Source organism: Lethenteron reissneri, chromosome 2 (genome assembly GCF_015708825.2).
Source record: "Lethenteron reissneri isolate LAM-NWPU_2019-01 chromosome 2, ASM1570882v1, whole genome shotgun sequence".
Classification (NCBI taxonomy): domain Eukaryota; kingdom Metazoa; phylum Chordata; class Hyperoartia; order Petromyzontiformes; family Petromyzontidae; genus Lethenteron; species Lethenteron reissneri.
Window position 1 is genome coordinate 7172577 of NC_083780.1, and position 13982 is coordinate 7186558.

Sequence of the window (13982 nt, forward strand, 5' to 3'; positions counted from 1 at the left end):
TTTTCGTTTCACGCGGCACTCGTCAACAAACGCATCTAACGACATCCGCGTTAAACGAGGAACAAGCAAGTTCCTCGCTTAACGCGGGGGGGGGGGGGGGGGTTGCGTTCCTAAAGAAAAAAATCGCCGCTTGTTGTTGTTATGTTGAATGATCGATCACGGAATCGATTCACCTACAGGAGGGGCGGATGCGGGGGAGGGGGGCGGGGTGTCGGGGGGGGGGGGAGCTAAACGATTTGGGGAAAATATTTAATTGCGATTTTTATTACAGATATTGCGATTTGATTTGCGATTAACTTTTTTAAAGTCAAGCTTCATTTCAATATTCACTGTGTAATAGATTTAGAACATGTGATAGAGCATCACCACATTATACCATCAACATATGAACTGCTCTACATATTCTCATGCAAAGATGAGAACTTAAAGGATATTAATTGCTTCCAACATGTATGTATTAAAATGTTTTAATTGAAATAGAAGTAAAATAAGTAAAGTTATGATAATAAAATAATACAAAATTAAACAATTCCAATTATAAAGTAATAGGACTTTTCAAATCGCTAAAAAAATCGCATCCTTTGCGATTTGCTAATCGCATTGTTTCAAATTGCGATTTCGATTTAAAATCGATTAATTGTTCAGCCCCTAGGGGGGCCGTCCATAAATGACGTCACGCACTTAGGGGGGGGGGGTTGAGAAATAGTCACATCAAAATGCGCAACTTTAAATAAATATAGACAACACGTTCTACTTAATTAAATAGACTTTTAATAAATGTTTTCTCCTACACCATCAGAGTGCAGCGCCACATTAAATACGCACTACAATGACAATAGTTTAAAGCGATTTGAAGCATGTTTATTTTGGCGGGGGGGGGGCAGAGCTTTGTGACGTCATATTTGAGTTCAAGTTCATGTATTAGGTATAGCCCTGTGAGCCATTCGGCTCTTGAATCGGGTGCAACCGCAACAAACAAAAAACATGAACAAGAAAACATCTTAAAGTGAATATGTGACTAAGTGCAAACAGAAAATCCAAGAAAAGACAGCAAAATATTGCAGAAAAACACCAAAGCTGTGTGCAAAAATCCCAGTGGGATGCAAATCAAACAACAGTAACAACAAACACAAAACGACTTAGATTAAGGCCATCAGTCTTACTCCGTACTACAACAATCAAACATGGCCAAACCAGTAAACTTTTCGAAATCACCAAAATAAAGCAATGAAACAGTGATCATAGGAACTGACGGTATTTTCACAATAAACGACAAACAACATGTACTACCAAAACCCTGCAGCCACAGCTGGCTGCATGAGTCTGACTTGGGGGGGGGGGGGGGGGTCAAAAATCGTCCAAAATCGCGTGACGTCATTTATTGACGGCCCCAGGGTGAATCGGGGTGCGGAGGGGTGCAGGGGGGTGGGGTGAGGGTGGTGGGGTGAAGGGGGGGGGCGAAAGGGGGGGGGACGGGGTGCAGGGGGGTGGGGTGAGGGGGAGGGTGAGGGGGGGGTGAGGGTGCAGGGGGGGCGGGGTGAGGGGGGGGGTGAGGGGTGCAGGGGGGTGGGGGGGTGGGGGGGTGGGGGTGAGGGGGGGGGTGAGGGAGGGGTGGGGGGGGGGACGGGGTGAGGGGGGTGGGGTGAGGGGGGGGGTGAGAGGGGGGTGAGGGGTGCAGGGGGGGTGAGGGGTGCAGGGGGGTGGGGTGGGGGGGGGTGAGGGGGGGGGGTGAGGGGGGGGTGAGGGGTGAGGGGGGCGGGGTGAGGGGGGGGGTGAGGGGTGCAGGGGGGGTGAGGGGGTGAGGGGGGTGGGTGAGGGGGGGGGGTGAGGGGGGGGGGGTGAGGGGGGGGTGAGGGTGGGGGGGTGAGGGGGTGAGGGGGGTGGGGTGAGGGTGGGGGTGAGGGGGGGGGGTGAGGGGGGGGGTGAGGGTGGTGGGGTGAGGGGGGGGTGAGGGTGGGGGGGGTGAGGGGGGGGTGAGGGGGGGGGTGAGGGGGGGGGGTGAGGGTGGGGGGGTGAGGGTGGTGGGGTGAGGGGGGGGGGGGTGAGGGTGGGGGGGTGAGGGTGGTGGGGTGAGGGGGGGGGGTGAGGGGGGTGAGGGTGGGGGGTGAGGGGGGGTGAGGGGTGATGGGGGTGGGGGAGGTGGTGGGGTTAGGGGGTGGGGTGAGGGGTGTAGGGTGAGGGGTAGGGTGAGGGGGGGGTGGGGGGGGGGTGAGGGGTGGGGGGGTGGGGAGGGTGGTGGGGTGAGGGGGGGGGGTGAGGGGGGGGGTGAGGGTGGTGGGGTGAGGGGGGGGTGGGTGGGGGGGGGGGTGGGGGGGTGAGGTGGGGGGTGAGGGGGGGGGGTGAGGGGGTGGGGTGAGGGGGGGGGGTGAGGGGGGGGGTGAGGGTGGTGGGGTGAGGGGGGGGGTGAGGGGGGGGTGAGGGGGGGGGGTGAGGGGGGGTGAGGGTGGGGGGGGGGGGGGGGGTGAGGGGGGGGTGAGGGGGGGGGGGGGGTGAGGGGGGGGGGAGGGGGGGGGGTGAGGGGGGGGGTGAGGGGGTGGGGTGAGGGGGGGGTGAGGTGGGGGGGGAGGGTGGATGGGGTGAGGGTGGTGGGGTGTGAGGGGGGCGGGGTGAGGGTGGTGGGGTGAGGGGGGGGGTGACGGGTGGCGGGGTGAGGGGGGGGGGGTGAGGGGGGGGGTGAGGGGTGCATGGGGGTGGGCGTGAGGGTGGTGGGGTGTGAGGGGGGCGGGGGTGTCGGTGAGGGGGGGGGTGTGCTGAGGTTGGTGTGGGTGTGAGGGGGGGGATGAGCGTGGCGGGGTGAGGGTGGTGGGGGTGAGGGTGGCCTTGGGTGAGGGGGCGGGTGTGCCGGGTGGTGTGTTGAGGGTGGTGGGGTGAAGGGGGGCGGGGGTGATGGTTGGTGGGAGTGAGGTGGGGTCGGGGTGAGGGGGGGGGTGAGGGTGGGGGGGGTGAGGGGGGGTGAGGGGGCATGGGGTTTGGGGTGAGGGTGGTGGGGGTGAGGGTGGTGGGTTGAGGGTGGTCGGGGTGAGATGGTGGTAGGGTGAGGGGCGGGCTGGGGTGAGGGGGGGTCCGTGAGTGGTGCAGGGCGGTGGGGTGAGGGTGGGTGGGGGTTGAGAGGGGGGGGGGTGAGGGTGGTGGGGTTGAGGGTGGTGGGGTTGAGGGGGTGTGAGGGGTGAGGGGCGGGGTGAGGGGGGGGGTGAGGGGGGGTGAGGGGGGTGAGGGGGGGTGAGGGGGGGTGAGGGGTGCAGGGGGGTGGGGTGAGGGTGGCGGGGTGAGGGGGCGGGGTGAGGGGTGAGGGGGGCGGGGTGAGGGGGGGGTGAGGGGGGGTGAGGGGTGAGGGGGGCGGGGTGAGGGGGGCGGGGTGAGGGGGGCGGGGGGTGAGGGGGGCGGGGCGAAGGGGGGCGGGTGGAGTTCCCCCCCACCCCACGCTGCCCCGCCCCTCACTCTGCAGCCCCCTTCCGTCATGGCCGCTTGCGTGGAGACGCCGAAGCCGATCGCCTCCCCCTCGACCTCGACCGTGGCCAGCGTCTTCGACTCCATGGAGTACGGCCCGGCTCCAGAGGCGGCCAGCGTGGCGCAGGTCCATCATCATCCTCACCTTGTTGTTGTTGCAATCGACGAGTCTTGCAGCAGCTGCCACCCCACCGCTCGCTGTCTGTGGGTAGTGATTGGGGGGGGGGGGGTGGGGGAGTGGGACAAGAGCTTCATAGCTCATCGGATTTCTCCGCAATAAATATAAAAACGTTCCGATTCCGAGCGAATGACGGCGCCGTCGCTGTCGCCGCCGCTGTCGCCTCGGCTCCGGCCGATAGAAGCCGGAGGAGGAGGAGGAGGAGGAGGCGGGCGGGCGGGCGAGGCCGGCCCCGTGCTTGGGGCCTGCCGCTGAGGGCGCCTCGTCGTCGGCGTGAGTTTCTAGGAAATAGCGGCGACAGGCCGCAGGCTTCGTGTCGGCCTCTGAGGGGGCGTCGATTAATTGTCGATTAATCGTCGATTAATTGTAGATTAATCGTCGATTAATTGTAGATTAATCGGCGTCGAACTCGGTAGGACCTCCTTCCCCATCCATTATTGCGTCCGAGGTATGGACCTATGAGAGTCTGGTGTAATTTTAGAGAAATAGGCAGTTTGAGAAAACAAAATTTGAGCAAATTTTTTTGGAAATGTAATGCAATACAACACAGAGAGTTCGCTAACACAGTTAACGCACCCCTCCCTCCCATCTCTCTCGACACAGAGGCATTGGGTCTCTGTGTGTCTGTGTTGTGTCTCTCTGTGTGTCTATGTTGTGTGTCTCTGTGTGTTGTCTCTCTGCGTGTGTCTGTTGTGTGTATCTGTGTGTGTCTGTGTTGTATTCTTAGGTTTTTTTCGGTAAAGTCACGTAGGTAAAACATCAAAATTAATGAAAATAAAATAAAACAAATCACGACGTCGTGATTTTTGTTTTATTTTGTTTTATTTTATTTTCATTAATTTTGATGTTTTACCTACGTGACTTTACCGAAAAAAACCTAAGAATATGAATCCTTGCAGTCACGAAAGCTTCAAATCTAGAATGTCTGTGTTGTGTCTCTGTGTGTGTCTCTGTGTCTCTCTGTGTGTGTCGCTGTAGTGTGTCTCTCTCTGTGTGTCTGTGTTGTCTCTGTGTGTCTGTGTTGTGTGTTTCTCTCTGTGTCTATATTGTGTGTGTCTCTGTGTGTCTCTGTGTTGTTTCTCCCTGTGTGTCTATGTTGTGTGTCTCTCTCTGTGTGTCTGTTGTGTGTCTCTCTGTGTGTGTCTGTGTTGTGTGTCTATGTTGTGTGTCTGTGTTGTGTGTCTCTATCTCTGTGTCTATGTTGTGTCTCTGTGTGTGTCTATGTTGTGTCTGTGTGTGTCTCTGTGTTATCTCTCTCTGTGTGTCTGTGTTGTGTGTCTGTGTTGTTTCTCTGTGTGTCTCTGTGTGTCTATGTTGTGTGTCTCTCTGTGTGTCTATGTTGTGTTGTCTCTCTCTGCTTGTGTGTCTCCGTGTCTGTGTTTCGTCTCTCAAATTTAGTTCGACCTGATGACGGTTGCTTGTGTTGCAATCGAAACGTCGTACTCTATTATTTAATTTATTTATTTTCTTTCTACGTGACTTTACCGAAAGAACCAAAGAGTAAATTCCTGCTGTCACGAAAGCTTCAAATAAAGTTTGAGACACTGGAAGGGAAACAGATTATGTGTGAAGGTGGTGGGCGTTGGGTTATTTATCGATGTTTAGTTCGCATTTGCCGGTCTTAATTTTGTTCTGTATAACGGCGCTCGCTCGCGCTTATTTAGAGTTGTAGATTTAGAGGACTGTATCGTGTTTTATCGTGGGCACTGGCAACTAAAAACTGAAGTGCGTTTATTCTTTTTTAGCAGGTAAAGCGCCCACTGAGCTGTGTAGCCGTCTCTTTTTTTTTATCCTTTATATTAAGTTCGCTTGGTTGCTTAGGACCGTGCAAATCTTTCGGTCGTTTTTTAACCCACTTCCCGTGATCCAATCGAGCTGACATTTTCCACACAGACTCGTTGTGCGTGACAATTAATGTTCGTGAAAATTTTTTTCCAAAATTTTACACTTTTTAGGACTAAAATATTATATTTAATTACCAATTGCTTAATGGTGCAATGCAATCATCTGACCCATAGGTGGCAGCCATCTCAAGCCAGAGGACGAGAGGACTCTAGCCGCCACGCATATAAAGGATTTATATGTGAAAAACTTTGTTTTTACGGGTTATACTTGTTCAGAAGCGACCCTGGGCCAACGCAAATGCATAGCAGCTCGACGAAATGGGCTGTCAATCGCCTCGTTGAGCTATCGGGCACGGGGAGACAGACGAAGACTTTTGACTTTTTAAACAACTTTTATTGCCGCCAGCAGCAACAGCACTGGAGGCGATTCCGATATGAAATCCACAGTCACCAGCAAACGAATAAACGCTTTAAATCCACGCGCTGTGGCGTTAAATGCAGCGCGCACAACACGAAAGAAAAGTCACGTGGTGGTGGTGGTCATCGCGCACGCCACGGTGACGGGCGAGCGCTTCAGAAGGTGAACACCACGAGGGTGCCGTCCACGCTGGTACAGAGAGGGGCTTGTCCGGCTCCCCAGCGTTCGAAGAAGACGCGCTGCACATCACCGACATGTGTGTGGTACGCGTGCTCCAGCCGGAGCCGCGCCTTGAGCAGGCCCCTGAACACTGGAAGTACAGAGCAGCCGTCAGTGTCACCTTCCAGCATCTTTTTCCTCGTTCTGTACACCGCCATGTTCGCCTGAGCACAGGCGAAGTTGGCGAGGCCATGGCGCTTGTTAGCCAGGTAAGGCACCACCCCATATACGAAGCTGCTGTTGTAGAAGGGCACCCCCAGTATCCTGAAGATGTCCCGCAAAAGTCGGAAAGTTGGTTTGAGCCGCTGGCAGCATAAGTACTGATGGGGCAGATCCTCCCTGGCACCGCAGGAAATTCACAAGTCTGTTACCCCTGGCGAGATTCGGCTGAGCCACACGGCCGATGGAAACGTGCAGTGTGCCAACCTCCACTGGAGGTCACCGCAGCGTTTGGCTACATGAGACTTGTACATTTGTTTCCACTGAGGGGCGGCCGCAATGAGGGGAGAGAAATGGGCTCTCCATTTTGTGTCCTTTGCAGAACAAGGGCTCGTTCAGGAACTGCGCGTGGTCATAGGGCGCGCGTGTTCTGCTCCACTCGAAGCTCCGCCACGCGTCCAAGAGGCTCTGGTGATAACCTGGCAGCCTCGTGTAGTCGACCAGGCTCAGGTCCATCAGGAAGAGCTCCTTTTCCTACCCCAGGCACCCCCCTGCATTCCTCAGCAGGGCGAGAGCCGGTGACTTCCAGGGTAGCTTCTCCCGGTTGTACAGCAGCCGCCTGACTGCCATGAGCCTGAAACTCATGACCCTGGTGGCGATGTCCACCAGACACTGTCTGCCCTCGCCCACCGGCAGGCAGAGAGAGCGAGAGACGGAGAAAGAGCGAGAGACCGAGACAGAGAGAGACGGAAAGAGAAAGAGACAAAAACAGACAGACAGACACGGAGAGAGAGAGACACGGAGAGAGAGAGACACGGAGAGAGAGAGAGACACGGAGAGAGAGACACGGAGAGAGAGAGAGACACGGAGAGAGAGAGACACGGAGAGAGAGAGACACAGAGAGAGAGACACACGGAGAGATAGAGAGACACGGAGAGAGAGACGGAGAGACAGACAGAGAGATGAAGAGACAGAGAGACATTCAAAACTCCAAACAATATCAACACGAGCAGCAAATTGTGACATTTTACATAGAATTGATGGGGCGGTGGGGGGGGGGTTAAAGGTCGTGGCCATCGTGAAGAGCGGAATGCTCGTTTAAACTGGCAGGCAAAATCGCGTGCACCGATCCCGGCAATCGTTGCGTAAGAGTTAATGTGCAACACGACTTTCTAGCGAGGGATCGCGTTTCAACCAGCAAACGTAGTTGCCGCTCGCCAAACAAATGGAGTTTATCTTGTTGGGCTGGAGGCACGCGGCTGGAGTAACAGGGTGGTCCAGATGTCTCGTGACCCTTCGCTCCCCCCCCCCCGGTTTAATTCGCTTAAAACGTGCTGTTTTTTTTAAAGCGAGGTTTATTTATCGATAATATAGGTGTTTTTATGTTAGATCGCGTAAATATATAAATGTGTCGTTGTTAAACCCGCCACCAACCGACACAGCCAACTAGTAAGGGTTGTCACGTAAACAGAACGTGGCCAATTCGTCACTAGTACAGCACGCCGGTGTGTTGGAGAGCAAATCCACAACATTTACAATCTGAGTACGACGTTTTTCCAGTAATTATAACTAGTTTCACCAGGCGACAGCCAGATTTGTGGCGGGTTTAACGGCACATTTATGTTTACGCGATCTAACTCATATTATGGGTGATATTGGTGGTGAAAGCCTACTGCGTGTTAAACTGAACATTTTCTCTTTGGTATGGTCGCGTGCTGGCTACCATAGCAAAGAGAAAATGTTCTTTGGTATGGTAGCGTGCTGGCTACCATAGCAAAGAGAAAATGTTCAGTTTAACACCTACCCGCCCCGAGGCAAGCAAGCGAGCATTTTTTTTCCACTTTGACCTCGTCGTTGTGTCCTCAAGAGCTGGAAATGGCCGGGTAAATTTCCAGATAACATTTTAGGACAAAGTCGAAATGCTGCAACGTGCAAACAAGAAGCACGGTGGCTAGGAGATGTTACCTACCTTGCCTGGTACGAAGGAGGAGGTCGTGGGTTCGATCCCGTTGCTGACGCCTGCTGCTCTAGATTTGGAGTTTGCCTGTCTCTCTCCCCGTGGTCGCGTGGATTTTTATTCCGTGTCCTCCGGTTTTTCCCTCCACATTTATAATCAACGTCAGCCCGGAAAGGCTGACTGCTCCGTGTTAGACAAACTGTAAGCACTTTGAATTTCAAGCTGCTGGAAATGCAAAAGTCTGTCACGTAAACCTCGCAGACGATCCAAACTTGCACGCTGCTGACGTGGCTGGGTCGGCTCAGGGAATTGTAAATGTTGTGGTCGTTACTTTCCAACACACCGGTTAGTGCTGTAGTAGTAACGAATTGACTACGTTCTGTTTACGTGAAAAACTTTACCAATTGGCTGCGTCGGGTGGTGGCGGGTTTACTGACACGTTTATATTTACGCGATCTAACCCCAAAACCGCTGTTATGGGATAATATTGGCCGCGAAAGGCTGACTGCTCCGTGTTAAACAAACCGTAAGCACTTTGAATTTCAAGCTGCTGGAAATGCAAAAGTCGGTCACGTAAGCCTCGCAGACGATCCAAACTTGCACGTTGCTGACGTGGCTGGGCCGGTTCAGGGGTCAGTGCTGAACTGGCATTGCTAAGATCCTGGGGGTTTCAAAGCCAGGCAGGGAGTCAAGTCGATGGCCTCAGCCCTGTCACCAATAACTGAAAAAACCTTCTGCTCCCCCCCCCCTACGCATATAGCCTCCTGCATGAAACCAAATACAGCTGAAAAATATTACAGTCAAACAAATAAGGCCAGCATCAGAACCAAGTTTAATACCAATGAACATTATTGATCCGGTCGTGCGATACAATCACGAGCAGTGAATATCAGTGTGACCCTTGCATCTGTGACTTTTGTGCCTTACACCTCAGTGGGTCCATGCATGCTCGTAAACCTGTGATTTATCAGATGTTCCACTTTATACCAGGAGGGTGGGGTCTCAGCAATTAAGGAGTTCCTGCGGCTGTCTTGTGTGCATGGCAAGAGTGTAACAATACGACAATTAAAATCGAGCACGTTCGCCAAATCGTGCTTGTAAGAATTCGTTATTTCTTCGAGAAGCATTGTTATCGGTCCACCACAAGTCAACTGAAGCGAACTAATCTGGACGCAGGCTCATACGTTGCTACTAGTCATCCATGCGTATGCAAGAATGCAATTTTCAATGTTGTATACCTTGTATGTAGCGGATTTATATTAGCATCAAACGCCATTTCCCCCAGTTAATTTGTCAGCACAGACAGTAAAAAATTAACCCTTAAAACAAAGTTTTTCACTTTAAATCCTTTATATGCATGGCGGCTAGAGTCCTCTCGTCCTCTGGCTTGAGATGGCTGCCACCTATGGGTCAGATGATTGTCTACCAGCATTAAGCAATTGGTAATTGAATATTTTTTTTCCCCTAAACAGTGTAAAATTTAGGAAAAAAAATTTCACGAAAATTAATTGTCACGCACAACGAGTCTGTGCAAAATGTCAGCTCGATTGGATCACGGGAAGTGGGTTAAAAAACGACCGAAAGATTTGCACGGTCGTAAGCAAGCAAGCACGCAAGCGAGCAAACGAGCAAGCGAACTTAATATAAAGGATTTAAAAATTTGATTTAAAGCTTTCGTGACTGCAGGGATTCATATTCTTGGTTCTTTCGGTAAAGTCACGTAGAAGGGAAATAATAAAATAATAAAAATATTAAACAATTATTATTTTATTGTTTCCCTTCTATGTGACTTTACCGAAAGAACCAAGAATACACAGACAGGAAGTTTCTTAAATCGCTCTGTTACTCCTGCAGCTTCGCCAAAAAATTAGCATCATCATCATCATCACCACATTGTGCGAGTGGCCGATTTGTTTGAGTGGCACGGCTGGGGACAATTGCCCATGCCATTGCATACCCGGGTCACTGGCAAAAGCCGTTACGTGCACACAGCAGGGTCTGGGAGGTTTTAATCATTGGTTTGTAAAAATAAAATATCCCCACCCACCGTTGTCTTTCGTACTGCAGAGCTACTCTGAAAAACGGCCGATGCCAAAATTGTCAGCCTGGTTTGTGATATATTGACGAGTGGTGTAGGCGCATTGATATTCCGATTGAAGTCGATGGCTCCGCTCGTGATGGAACACGTGGAATTACGACGCACGTGTGAGAGGGTCTGTTGTTTACAATGTGTGCACATTTTGACACGGGTGATTTGCAAATGTTGAAGTTATGATCATCGAGGACAACGAGGCTGTAGGCGTGGAGCGTAAATTTTAAGGTGAAATAACACAAATGGTGGTGGTGAAAACGATCCAAAAATGTTCATTGATTTCTGAATATAGTCAAGACTGCATCGTGGCAATTTGTTACAGTAATTTTTGCTGTGACGGTTCCACCTGAAGACGGAGGCTTGTGTTGCCTCCGAAACGTCGTGATTTAATTTATTTGTTTTCCTTCTTTAACCTACGTGACTTTAGCGAAAAAACCAAAGAGTATGGTTCCTTGCAGTCACAAAAGCTTCAAATCTAGAATTGATTTTTGTTTGTTTTCATTGCTGTACTTTATTGTATTTGATTTTATTTTTGTAATTTTGGTCATTTAGGTCACGGTCATTTTGGTGACCCAGTTCACTCTTGCTAAAGTCGGCTCATTCTGGTCTCTTGAGTTCTCTCCTGGTACAACAAAATAAATCTGACCTTGAATATAATCTTTTTGTGGCCTGCAAATTGTAAAATGCTACAAGACGGTGTTAGTGATGGATGATAATCGTTTTATGCATTCTCTTACTCACCCCCTTCTAAAAACGTTCTTTTGTATTTAGTCTTAACCGCACATTTTCTTCGTAACTTTACATTTGTATCGATGTATCACTCGGGGTTGGAGAAAGTGAGGTCCGATGGTTTTCTAGGAGACTTTACGGAAACCCTTTCCCGTTCCGGTGACGTAACGTGTGTGTCATCCAAACGAAACCAGAAGAAAAATTAAAATAAATTACTTTAGCAGTACCAAGGCTCCCACAAGGCCATGCGAGATGGCGTGCGGCACAGTTTGGCGCCAGCCATCGTTGATTGCAGTCGCTGCGGATCTTTTTAAAAACAACGGCGCTACGTCTGTCTAAATAAAATTATCCCCTAGCCGCTTGAGCGTTACAAGATTCGGCGGTGAACGGGACGACCCACCCTGCAACTTGCAGGCGTCTCGGACGGGAAAGGGTTAATTACAAGATGTGTAGTTATCTTCGAACTCTCTTATGGCTTTGCGCATCACGAATCTTTGATTTCTTCTACCGCCCTTCTCTCTCCCCACTTCCCTCTGCTCCAGCAAATCACCTGTCTCAACCTACCTCCAATGTGCACACGATGGGAGGTCACGCCTTTTCTTCTGCTGCTCCCTCTGCCTGGAACGACGTTTCCTACACTGTCAGTACTTCCTCTCCGATAGTTTTAATTCGGGATATGTTTTTGTCGTATCATCTCCGTTGCTTAACACGAATTTCGGCTATTGAAATACAAAACACAGTAATTCAACCCGTGTAAACACCTGGATCTTTCCCGTCAACTGCCAAAGATGCTGAACATGCCCTCGAAGTGCACCCAGCGTGGCACAAGCGCTGCGTTGATGCGACCGTACTTGGTGGCAAATGTTGGCTGTTAACGTTGATGTCTGCGTACGTTTGCACGTATGTGCTGCCACTTATGTGAGTGCACATCGCTCTGTGTGTGTGCGTGCGTGTACACGGTCGTGGGGACCAGCAGCGCAACGGTTAGCACAACAACACGATTATCTGAATCGCTCCTGGGCCTCCCCTAGATCGACTCGGCCTCAAATAATTACCTGGTGCGGTGTGTAAACATCGCCACTGGGGAGACAAAGGCGGTCGGGCGTGGTGCTGGCCACCCACCCCCGCATGTGCCGTGCCGGCCTTCATAGGTGCTACTCGCTAACAGCACTTGCCCCAACAGCCTGTTAAGGCTACACGGGGGATCTTTGTCTTGGCATGCTTGTGTGTATGTGCACATCAACCTCTTTGTGTGCGCGTGTAGGCATGGCTGGATTCGCACGGCCGAAGTCTGGGCCACTTTATCGATGGCAAGTGGGTGAAACCAGAGGGGCGTCCCACATACACCTCTCGCAACCCTGCCACCGGTAAACCGTTCTTCCCACATTCATTACCACCACCACTACCATCATCATCGTCATCGTCAGCCATGATCAATCCAGCGCTGGACGACGGCCTCCCCCAAAGCCGTCGACATTGCCTCACGCAAATTCTGCGATGTGATAATCCGTCTTGCGTCCTCACACGAGGCTCCGTCTCCGCGGCGATTGGTTCCATCTCCACGGCGATTGGTTCCATCTCCACGGCGATAGGCTCCATCTCCGTGGCGATCGGCTGCATCTCCGCATTGTTGCGATGCTACGCCAAGGCATCCGTACGACCGCTCATTCGTACCACGCGCGTCGTAGTTTCGTTCATATAAGAATAGGTTTTACCCTTTCTGGCGATATAACAGGTGTTTGAGATGTTAAAACACCAAATAGAAACCTTTTGCAAGGAATTAAGTCTGTATTAACCACACGTACCTGTGGTGAACATGCAAACAAAAAAATGCATCTGATAATATATGCCTTGTTTATTAAACTGATTGGTCTACACCAGAGATGGCTTAACACGTGGCCCAATCAGTTTCAAAGACAATGCCATATATATTACGAGTTACTCGTTTGAGGCCGAGTCGACCTAGGGGAGGCCCAGGAGTGGTTAAAATAATCGTCACCGGTGGTGGCCGTGAGCGGGAATCGAACTCGGACTACCACAACCAAGTACCGTCCGGCCACTCCCTCGCAGACTTCACAGCCACAGACGATGATGCACCACGATCTCCTGGCTCCCCGTATTCACTCAGCGGGATCGTCACGTGCTAGTGCTACGCCCCGTCGATGTTCGGGAGTGGCACGCGCACCCTGCCCTGGTCAAACCGGGGGCGGCACGCACACACGCGCACCCTGCCCTGGTCACACCGGGAGCGGCACGCACACACGCACACCCTGCCCTGGTCAAACCGGGGGCGGCACGCACACACGCACACCCTGCCCTGGTCACCCCGGGAGCGGCACGCACACACGCACACCCTGCCCTGGTCAAACCGGGGGCGGCACGCGCACACGCGCACCCTGCCCTGGTCACACCGGGAGCGGCACGCACACACGCACACCCTGCCCTGGTTACCCCGGGAGCGGCACACACACACGCACACCCTGCCCTGGTCACGCCGTGGGCGGCACACACACACGCACACACGCACACCCTGCCCTGGTCACACTGGGAGCGGCACGCACACACGCACACACACACACCCTGCCCTGGTCACGCCGTGGGCGGCACGCACACACACGCACACCCTGCCCTGGTCACACCGGGAGCGGCACGCACGCACACACACACACCCTGCCCTGGTCACACCGGGAGCGGCACGCACGCACACACACACACCCTGCCCTGGTCACACCGGGAGCGGCACGCACACACACACACCCTGCCCTGGTCACACCGGGAGCGGCACGCACACACGCACACCCTGCCCTGGTCACACCGGGAGCGGCACGCACACACACGCACCCTGCCCTGGTCACGCCGGGAGCGGCACGCACACACGCACACCCTGCCCTGGTCATCCCGGGAGCGGCACGCACACACACACACACCCTGCCCTGGTC

General features: G+C 52.9%; 1 protein-coding gene across 1 annotated transcript in view; it reads left to right on the forward strand.

The window, feature by feature from the left end:
* The first annotated feature begins 3438 nt into the window (after positions 1-3438).
* The window catches only part of ALDH16A1 (aldehyde dehydrogenase 16 family member A1), a 37576-nt gene continuing 27032 nt past the window's right edge, over positions 3439-13982 (forward strand). The window contains exons 1-2 of the mRNA XM_061551047.1: positions 3439-3574; positions 12308-12410. Coding sequence (XP_061407031.1) covers positions 3458-3574; positions 12308-12410 — 220 coding nt within the window. The 5' untranslated portion in view covers positions 3439-3457. The remainder of the gene's footprint in view (positions 3575-12307; positions 12411-13982) is intronic.